The 19,555-nt window shown below is 40.9% G+C and overlaps 1 protein-coding gene across 1 annotated transcript in view; it reads right to left on the bottom strand.

Moving 5' to 3' along the window:
- Positions 1-19,555, bottom strand: part of grid2 (glutamate receptor, ionotropic, delta 2) — a 607,933-nt gene that overhangs the window by 175,875 nt on the left and 412,503 nt on the right. The window contains exon 6 of the mRNA XM_030061028.1: positions 8,096-8,269. Within this exon, the coding sequence (XP_029916888.1) occupies positions 8,096-8,269 (174 nt within the window). The remainder of the gene's footprint in view (positions 1-8,095; positions 8,270-19,555) is intronic.

Genomic DNA, 19,555 nt, shown 5'->3' with positions numbered 1-19,555 from the left:
TCTTGGCACCAGAGGGAGAGGCAGAGAGAGAGAGAGAGAGAGAGAGAGGAGCAACACAGGCTAGAAACAGGAGTTAATTCAGTCTGTTCAACTGTTGTGATTTACTGTGCCTGTAATCTCCAAGTTAATGAGAATATAACAAATAGATCGCTAAACACAAGCATGCATGTATGAGAGCTTTCACACACGACACACACGCCCGTCCGCACACACACACACACACACACACACACACACACACACACACACACACTTGCATGCAGTATATAAATAATTATCCCAATATTCCTACCAACATGGCCCGTTTGGAATTGGGGTTACCGTTCATTTTTTTATTGCTATGACAACAAAACATTCATAATGACTTCTTTACAACTGTGTTCCAGAAAGTTGTGTTTTGTTTAATAAGCTGAGAGGAATCATTTGTTGAAGCAGCAATATGGAAAGCCTGATACCAGAGTTTTAATGGATTCGCTATTTACTGATCAACGTGTAAACACCAAACAACAGAACTAGAATGGATAAATAGCACAGCACTAGGTGTATCACCTTTTGTTACAGCTGAATGTTTGCTTTAGAATTGTATAGCACGCACTGTGTGGGTAATTTTTCTTTTTTCATATATTTATTCTCCCTACAGCAACACACCTGTGACAACTGTAAAACGTTCAATGTTGGCCAAATGAAAGTATTTTTTGTGAACCTTGGACTATTTTAAATACTATATCCTTTCTAGAACAAATGGTACATACAGTAGATGTTTTTGTGTGTGTGTGTGTGTGTGTTTTCAATTCCAGTCCCAGCTCAAACAGCATAATTTGCAATTGGCTTGACCAAAAAATTGGGTAGCATTTATTTGTTTTATTCATTTATTTATTTTTAAATTTACTATATCAATCTTTAACAGAGTTGATATAAGCATCAATTTTCCATAACTCTTCCAAAGTGTGGAAACTTTTTGTGTGTGTGTGTGTGTGTGTGTGTTAGCCATTAAAATTTTAAGTGGAACACAGACTTTGGGCCTCAGTTGTTTTAGCAAACAGGCAACATTTTAACTCAAATTTGCTCTTAAGAAACACAATGACAGAAAAGACAATCCAAAGTCACATTTGGGAAATGTGTGCAGATGCTGTATCATGGACTATTCATGAATTGTAAAACAACCTAAATTGGAAATGCATTCTGGACACCTCTAAGCCCCCCAGTAAGCCCATAGAGGGACAGCAGACTCCTCTACAGTGGTACAGCATACACACCAACAAACCTGGGATTCTTCCTAAAGGAGGAAAGGAGGAAGAAAAAAAATGTATTTCTTTTTTTTTTATATAGAGATCCTATCATCTATCATCTTAAGTTACTATCAGAGAAAAATCATTTTCAAGTGTGAGCAGTGGCATTTTAGGTCCAGATAAGCATGAAGCAGAGAGATAAATAATTGACGCAGTTAATCCTGCATTGGCTAAAAACAGCAAATTTAGAGTTTAACAGAAAGTGGTTTATTTGAAACTAGAGGAATTAAATGTCAGGCATGGGATTGCAGCCATGGAAACACGGAACATAAAACATAGATGACTGTATTGTAGCCGCAATGGGTGACGCTGCAATGCCAGGTGTGAACTCCAAGTGCCCCCTCTGGACCGACCAATCAACATGCATTTCAAACGGGCCTTACCACTAAATCATAGGTTTACCTGGGAAAATTGGAAAAACAATTGATTATAACCAATCCAGGCTCTGATTAACCTGTGAGACTCACAGTGATTGTTGAAATGATCAAACGTCATTCTCATATTGTCACAGGAGGGGCCTTTAAGTTTTTATGAGCAAAACAGAAAAGGTAATAAAGTATTGATGAAATCAAATCTGTGCATATGCCTCATTTCTAATTACCACAGAACCATTACACTGAGGTCCAAAGACACCACTGTTCAATTTGGGAATATCTACAACTTTACAAGGCAACATAGATTGACAATTGCAACCGACTACATTCTTTTGTGGCACTTTTGTTCCATAACGGGTCACTACAATGCTATCCATACAAATTGCTATTTAAGCTAAAATGTGCATTGTTCCACAGCGTTCAACATTTCCAGCCAAATACCCAGCCAACTAAGGCAATCAGGTTGTTGTAAGCAGTTCGAGATTCTAGCTCCCACTTCACCTCCTCATCTGTTGGCAACCATCTCAATAACCCTCCAGAATAAGAGCCCCAGCATTCCTTCCATTCACCACCAGATTGTTCAGCCTGTTTCAGTGGTAGATTCTCTCTTGGCTGCTCAAGTGCAAGTTACCCAAGTTATATTCTCTGAGTTAAACTCTTTCTGGGTTTCCTCATGTTAGCGAAATTGACTTTGTGTTTCCCTCTGTCCGGGATCCCTCGTGCCCTCTGTGTTCCCTCGCCAGCCCATATCACCTCACTGGACTGTCTGCCTCTCAGTTCAGCCTGGCTATGCCATTCATCACCATCTCCCTGGACGTCCTCACCTTCCTCCTAACCTTCATTACCTCCACCACCATCATCCTGCAAACTGCAATAACTCTTCATCTTTTACCTCCAACTCTGCGTCAGGGTCTGCATTTGAGTCCAGCAAAAAACAAACCATGACAGTAAAAGGCTTATAAAAGGCTTATAAATTGGAATAATCATTGTTTATTTGCTGAGACCATGAGATCAGATTGAATGTACAGGAATGCTCACCTTAACAGAAATGTTCATGCCTGGAAATGACATGGATGAAGTATGAAGATATGTGAGTTGAAGCTACTATACCGCACATAGCACAGTGATTAAAGCAAAATAAATAAATAAATAAATAAATAAAATATATACACTACTCACAAAAAGTTAGGGATATTCGGCTTTTGGGTGAAATTTCAGGATGAAGCTAAAATGCATTATAACCTTTACAGGTGAACTTAATGTGACCTTCTGTAAACTTTTGAATGCACATGTCCAACTGTTCAATGTTTCAGTACTTTTTGCACAAGTTGCTGTTCGCTAACAAGGAGTTTAATGGCAAAATTCACATCAGGTGTTTGATGCTCCAGCTCATCGAGGTCGTATCATTAGGGAATGGCTGCTGGAGACTGGGGTACCTCAAATGGAGTGGCCTGCACTTTCTCCAGACCTGCATCCCATAGAAAACCTATGGGATCAGCTGAGTCGCCGTGTAGAGGCTCGGAGCTCTGTACCCCAGAACCTAAATGTTGTGAGGGCCGCCCTTCAAGAAGAGTGGGATGCCATGCCTCAGCAGACAATAAGTCGACTTGTGAACAGCATGAGACGTTGTTGTCAAGCTGTAATTGATGCTCAAGGGCACATGACAAGTTATTGACACTGACATTTTTTGTTGTGGTATATCCACCACTGTTGTTGGCTTTTGTTTCAAGAAATTGTTTGAGATGAGGAAATCACCAGTGTATGCTTCTAGTTAAATGCCCTACTTTCATGATATAATATCACTGTAGCGTGAACTTTTTATATTTTCCATAAATTTCACCCAAAAGCGAAATATCCCTAACTTTTTGTGAGTAATGTATATATATATATATATATATATATATATATATATATATATATATATATATATATATATATAATTTATTTATTTATTTATTTATTTTTTTTGACTAAATTTTTTTTTCAGGCTTTAAGAATGGCCCCTTTTCTTCCGCGCGATCGCTTCCCATCACATCTCCATTTGTTTTTCAGTTTGATCTATTTTTGAAACGTCGGAGCCTTCCTTCACTATCAATGCGTCCATGTTGGCATGTGGAAATTTACTGTAATCTTCTCCGTGTTAAAGATAAATGACCAATCGCAAAAGTCGGCGACAGCAGCTGTAGTAACACGGAGATTAACGTTCAACTTTCATTACAGTACGATTAATATGCTCTGTCCCTATTCAAATAAAGTATAAAGTAAACCCGAACCTCAACAGGGAATAGACACTTACCAAAGAAGCTGCTCTCAGATGACGTTATCCATCAGCTATCCATTTTGAGTTAGTAAAAAATCCACGTTACATCTCTGTTAATTCCACTCACGCAGTTACAACAGGAGTCCGTTTCACAAAGCAGATTCAGCAAACTACGAGTCTTACGCTGAACTCTGAGTTGATCTACTCTGAGATAAGAAACTCTGAGTTGTTCTTCGGTTCCAGAACAGCTGATTTGAGTTAGTTTTATCAACTCGGAGTAGTTTCACCTGGAGTTAGGCGCGTGCACCACAGCTATAAAAGGACAGCGTCAATGGAGCCCCAATTTGACAAGTCACCATGGCAACGGGGGCTTCCCCCATGGTGAGTCTGGCTGCGTTTTTCACCCCAGTTGAATTGGAAATCTTAAGATGAAATATACAAACATTGTTCAAACAGGTAAGACCTCGGCATAAACATCTATGCGCGGTCTTATCTCCCAATGAATATTTAATTCTTTGCGCAGTAACACTGCACCTTCATCCACGGGATCGTTGTCGAGAGGACATGCCATGTTCGTGAAAAAAATGTCACCACCTAACTACTAATGGATTTCTAAGAAAGGCCTACTGACTGTTTTTTAATTAAAAAATAAATAAATAAATAAATAAATAACAGACGGCAGAACTAATATGCCACGCCAAAACTCGCCTGCTCACTGAATGAATGAAGAAGTTAAATACCGTGTGTGGCTGAAAGAGGGCGGACGGACACATTTGGAGGTGGTTTGAAATGCGATTTCAACTGGATTTCTGCTTAAATCAGTTTTCAAACTGTCTATTGCGTTACGTGCAATGCAGCACACAATGATGACGTCAAATCCAGAGTGACGGAAGTGCATCAGAGTGGCTGAGCAGAATCCCTGCTGCTCCCAGCATAGCGATATGGAGGACAATGCAGAGAACAGACGTTGACATAAAATTGTCTGCTGACACTTTGGGGGGAGGCCTCTGTACTTTTGTTATGCCTCCATGTTGGAAAGCCACACCAACAGTGTACATTACACCCCATCAGTGTAGTTACTGATGCCTACATTGTTACCACAGCAAGCCAGGCAGAAAGGCTGGTGATGTCTGGACACACACATCCGCCCTGCTCACTTGTAAATAACAGTGTGGACAGTCTGTCTTAAATATCTCATTTGAGAAACAAATCTGATTTGCCTGTAGTCTGAACAAGGCCTTAGTGGAGTCTGGTATGTTTGGCTCTTTAGGTCTATACTAAAGAAAAAGGGAAAGATGGTAGTCCACTCATCTGTATATTATTTTTAAATTCAGACAAATGGAAATCAGAGGAGACAGAGTGGCAGACGGCGGAGGACAGTTGTGGATGGGTTCAAACCGATGCAAACAGGAGTATAATTGTGGCTCCAAAAGCAGTGGACGTAACCACTCAACTATCTCTGGCCACTCTCATGCTCTCTCTGCCCCACTCTCACTCTGCAAAGCTCTCTTTCTCTGTATTTCCAGTGTCTGGCCTTCTCTCTGTCTCGCTCTCCCTCCAACCCACCACTCCAAAGTGTATGGCAGCTCAGTAAGCCTGTGGTCGTGTCAAGGCTTTCCACTGCTTCAAAAAAGTTGCGACAAGATGACAAAGTACAATATCTTCCTCGCCACTTGTCATGTAGTTTACTGACAGGCAGACAAGACAAGAACGAAAAAAAAAATAATGAAGGAGTTTATTTGAACTCTTGTTCTTTCTCACTCTTTCTCTCAGATTCTGTTCACTTTCACTGTCCTGTCTTTCTCAATCTTGCTATCTCTGTCTATCTGCCTTTCTGTGTCTCGCATCTATTTCTTGCTCTCAGAAAATAAAAGCAAAATTCTACAGCTCTGTGGGGAGCTTGAGCAATCAGAAGGCTATGTACTCTAAGTGAGCATTGTGTGTGTGTGTGTGTGTGTGTGTGTGTGTGTGTATGAGCGCATGTGGTCAGGCTGAGCTGATGTGCTTCAGTGCAGTGTGAAATTGGGCTTCTGGGCCACTCTCTGACCGCTGAGCTGATCTGCTGCCTCTCCCTCTTCCTCCTCTCACTCACACACACACACACACACACACACACACACACACACACACACACACACACACACACACAAAACCCCACACACATACACATACACACACACGCATGCATGCACACACTTACACAGGACATCATACTGAACCTGTGTGCAGCATGCATCAATTGTACTGGACGCACACCATGTATTTAACTCTCTCTCACTTTCCCTCTCTCTTTTTTTTTTTTTTTTTTTGGAAAGAAAGAAACTCATTCTCATTGACTGCATTGTCACTGACTGACACTCATGGTGCACACACAAAAAAGAACACACACTCACATACACACAAAGCCAGCCCACACGGGAATCCACAGTATGCAGGCACACACACACTTGGCCCTCCACACTAGAATGAGCACATAGGACTGGACTCAAACCAGGAATAATGAATATGTTGAGAGTGCTTGATTCTTCATAATGGCTTTTTACACTTGAGGAACACTTGATTCATATTACGACACACACGCAAGCTTTATTTACATTGCCTCATACTTCAGGGCATGCTGGATTTATGTGTCTTTGCATTATAGCAGAAACGGTATTTTACATATCCCCATGACAAGGCTCAAGCCTTGAAGCAGCATTTCAGATATTTCTCATGAAAGCTGTCAAACCTTTTTCCTTTTTCTTTTGTAAGCTTTGTAAGGGAAAAAAGCATTATTTAATTGATGTATGTCAGGTCTAGTTAGACATGTTGCTCAGTGCTGTCACTGATTTGATTACAGTGGGTAAAAGCCTAGAAAGGAACCATTTCAGGACTTGCAATGAAGATATCCTATAAACATTAAGACCACATTTCTATTTCCACTTTATTTCCAACTTTCATCAAATATCTCCGCCTGGGGCCCTCTGCATCCACATAAATCAACAGCACATTAATTCAATTTCATATTTCTGTCTTGACACATGAATAAGACTGTGTTCCCTTTCTGCTGTATTTGATGGCAGCTTGATGACTCATACACACACACACACACACACACACACACACACACACACACACACACACACGAAAAGAGATAATAATTGTATACATATTGCCACCCTGAGGGACACATTTCTAAAAACCTAATAAGTGAAGAAAGTGTGAAAGAGGGGAAAAAGTGACATTCTGTGTTTTCCATGATGTTATTTTGGATGATGGCAGGGTCTCAGATAAACACACATGCGGTTGTGGACCAACTTTTTCTGAACAGAATTATGTTTTGGTTACAAAGCCTCACAGGCACAAGCTATGGCAATGTCAAATCAGCAAGCTTTGTGTAATGGGAAGCTACGTGATAGAGAGTCATCTTGAAATGCCGAAATACAAGACCGAGAGAGATTTCTTAAACACCGGTGAGGAGCAGAGAAGCTGCTTTAACACAGGGAGGCTGGGACTTGGAGTTCTGAAATGTTTGAATAAAACACTTGGAGCAGTTTCGGAGCAGTGAAACAGAACCCTAGGAGCAGTTTTGAATAAAATGCAGAGTGAATTTGAGAGAGTTTCAGGTGACAGAGCTGTTAAGGTCATACTGATGCACATACTGATGCATAATCGAGATGGATGAGAAGCAGAGACAGTGCTGAACAGCCGAGTTGCAAAGTACCTGAGAAATCAATGGTTACTTGAGTATGCTCTCCTATGGCTGTGTATGCCAAAGCTTAAACGTGGTCTTTGCTGTCTGGGAACTTCAGTGAGGTTCAAGGTCACTTTATGCAGCTGTTCTTTTGCATTTATTCAAGAGTGATTAAGCATAAGTACAGGCTATGAATTAGAGATGAACTTTAGCTCATCATACAAAGTTCATCAGTGTTTTTGCATCCAAATGAGCCGTGTAATGTGGTGATAATTAGTTGTGAAAACAAGAAAACATAACCTGATAGGTACATCATCCTTGGTGTGGTCTCATTTACATTTTCCACCTCTTGTTATGTTTACCTGTGGTATCACCCATATTAATGACTGTGGTTCATATTCCTAAATGTGGCACGAACTTGCAATATGAACTGGCTGCGTAAGGTTAATTCACCTTCACCTGACTAAATACTGACTAATGACCCACCCATCCTACTCACCTCTAGCTGCTGAGCCTTGGGGTTTTTAGGGTCGCACAGGGAGGTGTTGATCCTATGGTTGTGTTTGACGCAGCGCTGAGTTGTGTTCTGGGGCATCGGGAATGTCTGGCGCACCAGCGTCAGCCGACCAATTGACTTCATCACCAACTCCTGCAAGTCGTAGTCCGAAATCTCCTGTGAGGGCAAGAAAGAGAAAGGAAGGGGGGTGGCAGGAGGCAGACAAGTTGGAGAAAAGAAAGTATGAGGGGAAGTGGAAAAAAGAAGGAGAGAATCATCAGCACTGTCATCGTCTGTTGTAAAGATGTATTGTTGAAATGCTTGCAAATCAAGACACTAAAACTGACATAAAGAATGTGGGCCACCACAAATACAAGGACGTGTAACTACCACTTTAAAGCAAAATTGAAAACCTCTCTATGAGAGTCATTGTAATAAAGCAAGTCCTCCTAATTCATATTCAAGAGACATATTTTGACAGTTTTAGGACTTGCTTTGTATGCTCTACTTTTCCCATTATCACCATGCTGCACAGTGAAAACCCATTCTTGTCATCTGCAAAAACAGTTGTTATTAGATATGAAGGGTACATGTGAGCGGATGGAGTTAGACAGAGAGGAGAGGAACAGCAAGTAAGTCTGTGTGTGTGTGTGTGTGTGTGTGTGTGTGTGTGTGTGTATTTGCACATAACCAATGTGTCCTTGCAAAACCTTGGGAGAGGAATCATTGCTAATTTTAGCCCTAGGACACAATCTCTGTCTCTCTCTCTCTCTCTCTCTCTCTCTCTCTCTCTCTCTCTCTCTCTCGCTTTCTCTGTCTCTCTCTGTCTCTGTCTCTCTCTGTCTCTCTCTCTTGCTCGCTCTCTCTTGCTCTCTCTCTCTCTCTCTCTCTCTCTCTCGCTTTCTCTGTCTCTCTCTGTCTCTGTCTCTCTCTGTCTCTCTCTCTTGCTCGCTCTCTCTTGCTCTCTCTCTCTCTCTCTCTCTCTCTCTCTCTCCCTCTCTTCGCCTCCCTATGGATCTCCATCCATCCGCTGCAAGTGCAGAGGGTCATGTGGTGATGGGATGAGAACTGACGTTTATCGTCCCTGGTGGAGGTAACACCGTCACCATCCGAGACGCCCCTTGCTTGCTTTGTATATGCATGCATTTGCAGTTGTGTGTGTGTCTATGTGTGTGCATCCCTGCACATGCATGTTAATGTATTCATCTGTGCTGTGTGTGTGTGTGTGTGTGTGTGTGTGTGTGTGTGTGTGTCCATATGCTTTCATAATTTTCTGAGACTGTTTTTTAATCTTTCTGATCATGTAAAATCCTTTTGATTTTATTTGCATATGGCACTCTGTTTGACAGGGTTAATGTGGGCCTGTCTGCAACACTCACACACACACACACACACACACACACACACACGATATTATCCATTCCAGTCCTAGTATTTTCAGCCTTTGTAAGAGCATGGAATGCTGTGAAAAATTTCAAGGCACACCCAATTACCGACTCTACCAAAATGTCACATAAGGCTCAGCATGATCATACTAGATGTGGCAAAATAAAATGGTCTGTTGGCTGAAGGGCAAAATTGCATTATCTTCAAATGATATTAACTTCATAAGTTTGAATTTGCATCATTAACTAATTTCAGTGGATTTTATTTGAATTTAATTACATTTAAGCCCCGTGAGTCTTCATTAACTATGACAATGGAGAATAGATGTTAGGGTAATACAGTTTTCAGTGGTATAGTGGTTGTCAATGAGTATATTGCTGAGGAGGCTGCAGGAGGAGGTATAATGTGGCCCATGTTTGTCTACAGTAATTAGGCTGATAAATGGCTTTTGCTGTATAGGCCCTGTAACCAAGGTGGATACACTCTGTGTACTCAGACGCAATGATGGGTCTAAAGTATTTTCCCACTGAGAGGTGGTTACACTTTTCATGTTCACACAAAAAGATGGGTATATTCCCTTGCATATGCACCTGAAATTATATTCATATTGCCTAAAAAATGATGTGCCGACATTTTCCACAAATTAAAAAAAAGTGTCACCACAGAATCCTCATTTTACATTTTTTTAAATAAATAAAGAAGATGTAAATCTAGATATTGCTGATGTAAAATAACTAAAGGGGTTTAACCTTGTATGAATCTCCTGTGCTGTGCACTATCTACTTGCTTAACAGTCCCAGAATTAAGGCGTCCATTTACTGCCTTTTGGGGGTGAAACATGGCAAAAAGCCCAAACACTTGTCCATATAAAAAAACCTGAAGGGGATTCGGTTACAAAGCTAACAAGAAAGACGCAGGGCAGAAAAATGCTGAAAATTGCTAAAAAAGCAGATCTGCGGGCCAAAAAGAGAATTAAGATTCACAGCAGGCGGTCAAGGGCATGCAAAGAAACATCAGCAGGCAGGAATTATCCTGTGTGCAGCACTCAGATGATCAGGCTCACACAAATATAGATGCACGCATGCAAATAATGCAGAAACAGATTGTGCCACTGAAACCAAGAGGGAGAAGGGCAGACTTTTTGTCTCCTCAACAGACACTTGTCCACGTTCTTCCTCTTCAGCCGTTCTTTGTCTCTTTCTATTTGTCTCCCCTTTATTGTCTCTCTGAGGTCAAATTAGAGACATCACCCAGTATGACTTTCAGTGGTGGCGCACTCTGAAAGCTGTTAGCCTTTTAACAGCTGAGCCTGAATGAGAGCGACATGTGCACGCACACACGCACACACACACATACACACAAACACACACACACACACACACACACACACACACACACACACACACACACAGGCATAAACAGACAGAAACCCACATTCATACACATACTCTCACATACACATATGCACTTGCAGCTGTCCTAGGAGGGAGACAGCACTGCTGCAGAGCTGACATTCACCTCATGAGACAAGTATGATCACATTGCAGTTTTTTTTTTTCATAAGTTCCACCTCTTCCATAACTTGCCTCAGGCACCTTACTGTCAACCTAGCATGGGCTACTTCAGTCAAAAAACCCTAATACAGCTGAATACATTCTATCAAATCTACATAAGCTTAATTTAGAGTTTTTGCTTTGAATTGAAAAAAAATATATATAGCCATGAATCTCTTTGGGCAAATTGAATAGTAGGCAAATGGACTTGTATTTGTCTTAGGAAGACGTTTCGCCTCTTATCCAAGGGGCTAAACACTCCCACAGAGGTTAAATACCTGGACCTTACTCCACTGTCTTGGTCAGACTAGTGCAGACTAGAAAGACCGATGCGTACGAACTGATGAAGCCCCTTGGATAAGAGGCGAAACGTCTTCCTAAGACAAATACAAGTCCAGTTGCCTACGATTCAATTTGCTCAAAGAGAACGATGACCTGGATGAATGAGAATATCCATAGACATAGCCATAAATATGTTCTTGGCTGTCGAAGGATTGAAGGCATCCTGTGTGTGATGCTTATATTGACTGAATCCTGAAAATCACATCCTTGTATGGGTGAGAAGATAATCAGCCAGTGATCTCCCTTATTCTGCCTTCTTTCAACATATTCATACTCGGTCCCACAAAAAGCTTGTAAGACTGAATATGAGACTAAATAGATGCAGATTTTTTGCAGTGCAGTGCTCGACTGGTTGCTTACGCTGATTTCTAGGGTATTTCTTTAGAACTTTATTTAGATGTAAGGGAGTAAACTGTACCAAAACACTTGAAGCGATTCATATTACTGCCCCTGAAATCCATCTGCTGTTACTTAACACTGTTCAAACTGCTCTTATAGCACTTTCTTTTTTTATTTTTTCTTCATCCCCCAGTCTAGCTTATTTGGCAGCGTTTTCTACCACACCTACTGCATGCTGCTTTACACAAAGAGCCAAATCTTTGTGTAAAGTCAAACTGACAAAAAAGTTAACTCCTGTCCTGAAAAGTCAGTCATTCAATACCATTATATGAATTTAAAACAATAGGCATGCTCTTTAACCTTCAAGAATACATGTGGCTGTTGTTGGCCTTTTTAGGGACACTTGCTAGAATATCTATCATCGTGATCATGAAGGTTTATATTTACCAGGTCAGTTGTGCAGCATTGTTATGGACCTATTCTCATCACTCTCCAAGTCTTGTTAGCTTAAAAGACTGGGCACAGAATGACTCAGTCCAGGGCTTTGTTTGACCCCCTCTAATTTCTGTGCACCAAGTCCAAATACCTGAAACCAGGAGCTTTGGGTAAGCTGCCCCAGCATACCCTGCAGCTAATATGTTGAATGAATCATAGGCTGTTTACTCCATAATCTTGAAGTTTTCGTCTGCAGACATCCCCATCAACTTCAACCCATCCCCTCTACTCCCTGACAGCACCAAATCCTCATCTTTAACTGTAGTCCTTTATTTAAAGCTGAGCATGAAAAGAAAAAAAATGCATCCCTCATCCTCATTTCTTTTTGGCACTTCCTGCTCGACCCAACTCTGTCCTCTCATCTTCCCTTCAACTCCTCCTTCCCTGCTTCTCCCTGAGAGACGCCAAATCCCTTCTTCACTCCTCTCCTCTATAGCAGAGGGTGGGAAAAAAGTCTTTATTTATCCTCTGACCCTTTCTGCTCCTCCTACTCCTCTCATCCCCTTCTCAGCTCCTCCTCATTCTCCCCTTCTCCATGGGAACACCAAATCCCTCTGTCTTGCTCTTTTTTTTCTTGGGGCAAGTTTTGAAAAACAAAACAAAACAATTCCGGAAAAAAAAAAAAAAAGTCTGTCTCCTCTCGTTTCATCTCTCCTCTCTCCTGTATTCCCTTGCCCCTCCTCCTCCCCGCAGTTCCCGACAAGAACCCCCCAAAATTCCTCTTCTCTCTCTTTGGCTCCTCTCTCTCATTTTCTGTCACCCTCTTGTTTCTCTCTCTTTCAAGCTGGACAGGGGGGAAACGAACGTCTGGCTGTCCGCAGCCCTTCATTGTAATTTCTTTTTTTAGTGGTATCATTCTCTCTGTCATATGCCAGTGCTCATTAACATCACTGTGCTGGCAATAATGTCCTAAAACACACAGGCAAAAAAGGGCACAGAGTGAAGGAGAGGGCAGGAGGAAGGGGTTTGGAGGAGAGGGAAAGTGCACGCGAGGGACAAAGGGAAAGACAGCAAGAGGGAGCAAGGGATTCTCATTGCATTTAGCTGTTAAAGTGGCCCAAAGTGTCTCCAAGCAAGGAGGTTTGGATGATTGGATCTTCACTGCATCAGGGTACATTTACACCTGGATTTATTTGTTGTTGTGCTGTCCAATTAGAGTCCAATTACCCAAGACTCTTGTCGTGCGTCTGTCCTTTCTCCCTCACATGCAGTACTAATGAAGAGATGAGGGGAAAGGAGAAGAATGCATGGCTGTAAAAATACAGTTTGCATGGGTGTGTGAAAAAATACAGTAGCTAGCACAGGTGAGAAAGACTGACAGAATGAAAGAGTGCAAGCACATGAACACTGACGACAGGGTAACGAGGGGAGAACAATAGAGAGAGGTGAATGCAGTGGGATGGAAAACTATGACAGCATTGGATTAGAGGAGGAGTCAGGAGAGTAGGCAAAATAAATCTCTTTCATGGCTGGTTAAGAGAAAAAAAAAAACTACAATAACAGGAGGGAACACAAGAAAGGTTTCTGATTCAAATCCAGGGATTGTGATTCAAAGCCCCAGACCAAGAAGGAAAATCTGGGCGGGAGAGGCATCACACTCTCCTTTCTTAGCGGCAACCCTTGGTGTGCCCTTGAAAAAGACACTTAACACCCAACCGCTCCAGGGGAGCTTCTCAGCAACAGCAGTACTTTCAGCTGGCAGCCGTCATACTGGGAAACTTCCAGCTGTGAGTGTGCACAACTGTAACTTGCTTTCCCTCTGCAATTACTTCCTGTTGCTGTAAATAAGAATGTTCCCTAAGCCAAATTGTTTGGCTAAATAGTGTTTCAAAGTCACAAAAAATTATATAAACAGAGGGGCTGGAGAGAGTGTTGGCAACCAGGGTGTCGCCTAAAAATACATCTGAAAGCCAAAAGAGGTCCAATTTTTCCTTGTCTTACTGTCATGTATTTGTTCCCCGTTGAGAGAAACAGAGAGAAACAGTGTGAGTGACAACAGAAGACCCACAGAAGAGTAACAGAAAATGAGGGAAGATAAAGGAATTCATGAGCAAGGGCAAACCTAGAATACTTTGGCTGTAGTCAGAGAACTTAAGAGACAGAGGGAAAGAGAAGTCATAAGTGTCCCCCATTATCTCCTCTCCTCCTCCTCATCCTCATCCCCTCATCCTGAGCAGAACGGACGAGATGGGGAGAGGAAGGATGATCAATTATGAACTGTGAACTCCCCCTCAGTGGGGCTGTCTGACTGCTGGCTGTAGATAAAGTAGAGTTATGACAACCATACAGTACCCCCTCATCCATAATAAACCACAGGGAGGGACAGGACTTTCACACATAGGAATATTCATTCTCCAAAGAACCAGCACTAGAAGACAGTGTGTATGACAAAAATATTGAAGTCGCTCATCCATTTTAAAGACTCTGGAAGAAGGCTTGAGCTTCACATGGCCAACTCTGGGAATATCGTGTCTGCATAGAAACAGCACTGCGACTAAAAGTAGGTCTTGATCTCGACTGGCAGTGCTCATAAAATACCAGATCATATTTTTTTAAAAAAGGGGTGAGACTTTCCTTTAGATTATTTGAAGACATGACGGCAATGTTAAAACAACATTTGACGGATATCATGAGCTGAAACAGAGGCTTTGCAATTATTACAAACCTCCACGCCACCAGATCATGTGCCATTAAGGAGGTCTGGAGGAGAAGTGGCTCTGCACGAATAATTAATAGCCTCCCAGGGTTGATTCGTCTCTGAATGTAGGTTACCACACAGAACGCTATGTGGTCTTTAACTCTCACCCCTCTGGCCCTAGTCTCTGTAAAGCTCTACACATTCCAGCTTGAGAGAGCGTCAGCTCTGTTAACCTACAGTAAACAGATTATTTTCTGGCATTGTCAGCTAGCTAACTAGCCAGCAGGCTAATTTTAGCAAACCAACTGAAGCTAATGTTAATTGAGGGCTGGGCTGCCAATTCAGCTCAGCTGGCTGGAGAGAGATTTTCATGTCATGGGCTGTAACTTTTGTGTGTGCATGGCTACACCACAAAATATGCTTTATTAAGGTCCACCTCCTCCCCCGTTTTTCTATGACATACCTCTAATCACGACATCTTGTCTTGGTTTCTGGGAATTACAGCACTTAAGTCATAACATTAATTTACATGCACGCCTGTCTTACTATTTGAAACATTAGGGAGTATATTCTCTGTGTTACAAAACTCACTCTACTTCAGAAATCTGCCACTGCCGCATTGGGAACATATAAAACGTGAAAGACAAAGGAGTTATCAGCACACTCCCTTGGCCTTTTTAGAGGTCGGAACTTTGCAATAAATATAATTTTTAAGGGGCATTAAAACAATTCAGTGTGCAGATAACTCCTTTGTCTTTCACCTCGTGCCGTTTTTTTTTATACACCATTGTGACTAATTTCTGTGTTTGAACATAAAAAGTCTCTTTTTTTATCCCCTCGTCTTCTGCAGGTTCTCCTTTTAGCTTCCATCTCATCTCATCTCATCTCATCTCACGGCATCTCATAATACTCAGTCTGCTCAGCTGTGTTGTGCTGTCTTTTAAAGGACAATTACAACTACTGTGGCATAAGGAGATTTGTCTCTGGGGAGCTGACAGTGTGAGACAGAACCTGAATGTGTTCTGCCAGCTATGTGACATTTGGCAACCCTAGGGTCTAAAATGGAGAGGGGAGGGGGCATTTTTCACGTGGGCGTGTGAAACCATTTGACACTGTGATTAAGGAATAGACATAAATTTGACTTCACTTAACTTAATGGTAACATGTCACAACTATAAAAAAAACTGTTCGTACACACACACGGTGAGGTGCTGATTGCTGGGAAATAAACTCGAAAGCGTGAATAAGCCACACACTGCTCTCCACTTGCTGTGACTTTTTATTTACTGCAACCTACATTTCAGTCGCAGAGCTTTCATCAGCGTGTCAAGTGTCGAGTGGAAAGCAGTGCAACTCATTCACTTCTACTAATGTGACTACTGGCCACTACCAACACTAGCTTCTGCAAATTATTTGTATTTACAACAGTGATGGTAAGCTTATTGTTGACTAACTAACAAACTGTCCATGAGTACAGTAACATGTTATTTTTATTATTTTTATTATATTATTGTTATTTATGTGCAGGTTTGTTATTTATGTTTGGTACTTATGTTTGCTATTTCTGTGTGTTTTGAAGCCGGGAATGTCTGCAAAATTTGGTTATGTTCTACATAATGACAATAAAGACTCTTGAATCTTATATTTTACATATTTAAACATTCAGTTTATGAGCTGCTGCATGTACTGATGCTGAAGAGGACAGTCCTCTGTTGGAACGTGGCTCCTTAATAAAATGCATCAGAGATAGAATATGCGTCGACTCCCTCTTTTCCAGGTGGTGCGTGTATAGTAAATGGCATATGCTGTTTATAAAAGATATGGATAATCCCATATCCCAAATATGAAAAATCTGACCAAGCTAGGTGAGATTTTGATCCGTATTTTCTGGTATGTAAACATCATATCTCATTTACTGGGCGGTTTGACAAACAGCACAAGTGTTGTTTCTATAGATTCAGTGGATCACAAGCATCAGAATAATGACAATGCAGACAGCTGGAAAACTACAGAGTCACCACAGACTCAAGTCCATGTACACAGGTACACAAACACTGATTACTGATTGTTCCATATGCAATCAAGTTTACCAAATAAAGGTCATATCCTGACAAGAACCTTCACCTGAACAGACCCTCACCTGAAAGATTTAGTATTTCTGTTGAAATGGCAGAAGTTGTACAAATAGGTATGCTGTACAAGCAGCTGTTCATAGCCACTGTTGCTCATGAGAGGAGGACTTCCATAATGGCTGTGAGAGGGTGTGTTACATCATTTGAAAACCCTCGATTAAACCCACAACATTGTATTACAAGGCATGCTTTTAGCTTGCAGAGCCCTTCTAAAAACTGACCCCTATTGTTTTTCTGCAAAGGCAGGGTGACTTTCCAAAGAAGCACAACCAAAAAAAACACTGAGCAGCTTCCATCAGAAATTACAACAATATTGTGACAACAAATAGTAGGATGCACCTCATGTTCTTCCACATAATGCTAACTTTCCAAATATCTAGCACAAACAAATATTATGTGGCTATGTCTCTATTATTAAAACATGACATCCATATTTTAATGTCATCTATTTCAGTGAGCAGAAGCGAAGGTACACTGTCAAGCAGAATACTGTTATTACCCCAGGATAGCTACAGTAAGTAATATAGATTAGTTGTCTTTAACAGATGTAGTATTTTTAACTTTGACAGGCCTCAGTCTACAGGTGAGGCTATGTATCTCCTAATAGTGTTCTTAAGACAACTGTAGCCTCTCAACCATCTCAAAGAAGGAAAAAAAAACAACAACATTTCTTAAAACTGACAGTCTGGAAAAACAGCATCAGAAAATAATTATTAGTTGTCCCTGTTGCATTTAGTATCCATTGTAACATCTATTTCAAACAGAAACACTCTCTGCATAACTGAACAAGTAGTAATAATTTAGAAAGGTACTGAAAGGCTACAGAGAGCCTTGTAGCATTTAGCTGAAGTATTAGACTACAGTATGGGCTATGCAGAGAGAGAGAGAGAGACAGCATCTTTCCTGTGTTCTTATCCATTAAGTGATGTTTTGCTCCTCTTTAAATTAATTCGCCTTTCAATGTGTGTGTGTAAGTGTGTGTAAGTGTGTGGCAGCATGGACCACCTGCTGTGCCTTGGTAGTTCATTGCTACTGTAACGCCCAAGGCTATGAAGAGATCCTGCACTGCATTACCAATTTGCTCCTCCTCCCTCTAATCACTGATCTATGGCTACACACACACACACACACACACACACACACACACGTATACACGCACGCACACACACACACACACACACACACACACACACACACACACACACACACACACACACACACACAAATCTAGCTGACTACGCTAGTTTTGTCCAAGGAACTTCACATAAACTAAGTTCAAAGATGTGTTCTATTCAAAATTAATATGGACTGACACTCAATTTTAAACTTTAAATATGTCTCTGGTCTGACCAGTAGACTAATTTGTATTTGTGCTCATGGCCAAGACAAATCAGAGAACAAAGGCATACAAATGTGGACTGTGAGGAATATGTCATTGCAGTCTCTTGATGTTTGTTTACTCCTTTAGAATTTAAGTTGTGCTATTGATTCTGAAGTAATGGCAAGTAATAAGGAAAGCTAGGAGTATCTGTGCAGACGGCAGTCATCCTCTTAGCTCTGAGTATGTCTGGCTACCATCCGGTGGGAGTTTATGTGCCCCTCAGGTGAAAAAGAACAGGTACAGACATTCATTCATCCCCACCTCCATCAGGGAACTGAACCTGGTGGAACGATGATGTTAGTGGTGATTGTAATGATGATGACTATGATTTTGATGACGTTGTCGACGACTATGAGTTTGATAATGACGATGATGAAGATGTTGTTTTGTTGTTGTCAGAGATTTATGTGGTTGACACTTTTACCTGAGATGGCCTCTTGTTGCACCACTGTTTTTATATATTCAGTGAGACTGTGATCTGTTGAATGTATGTGTGTGAAACGTGTTGTCCTTCATGTCTTTTTTATAGCTGTCTGCAACCAAATTGCCCAAGTTGGGACAAATAAATTATACTTGACTTGACTTGAACCAGAAAATATACTCTAATCTGCAATTTCATTGTCACCTTTTCCATTGTTGAAAATGTATTGTTTATAAAGCTGTACAACACAATAAAGATAAAGGAAAGGGATTTAAGATATTTTAGTTTCTTTTCCAGTCACTAACAGGAAAGGTCACAGTCCTTCTACTTTTTTTTTCCTTTGTAAAGTTTTTACTTGTATTCTTGATCACTTTCTGCTGCATATGTATTTAGATATAAGTACATGTGCGTTTTCCCTGTAACTAGGAGGAGGGGGAACAGGAAGCACTGAGCAAACAAAATTGAATCATGGTAGAACTTTAATTTTAATAATTGAAATTCTTCATGATAGAGTAGTAGGGATAATGCACCATCTGGTTAAATCACAATTAATTAATTTGAATGTTTTATTATAGTTCTTAATTTATTGATTCCCAAATATTTAAAGTTTGAGACTACTGGAATTCCATATTTAGAAGCTGCTTCATTCATTGATTAACCTTGCAGCAACAAGGATGACTTAGACCAGTTAATCTTACAGCTGGAAATTAAACTGGAAGACATGTAGAAAAATCATACAAAAATAATAACATATCATCAGCATAAAGGAATATGTG

This window comes from Myripristis murdjan, chromosome 9 (genome assembly GCF_902150065.1).
Source record: "Myripristis murdjan chromosome 9, fMyrMur1.1, whole genome shotgun sequence".
NCBI classification, from domain to species: Eukaryota; Metazoa; Chordata; class Actinopteri; order Holocentriformes; family Holocentridae; genus Myripristis; species Myripristis murdjan.
The sequence above is the reverse complement of the archived record's forward strand: the minus strand, read 5'-3'. Positions and strand labels throughout refer to the sequence as shown.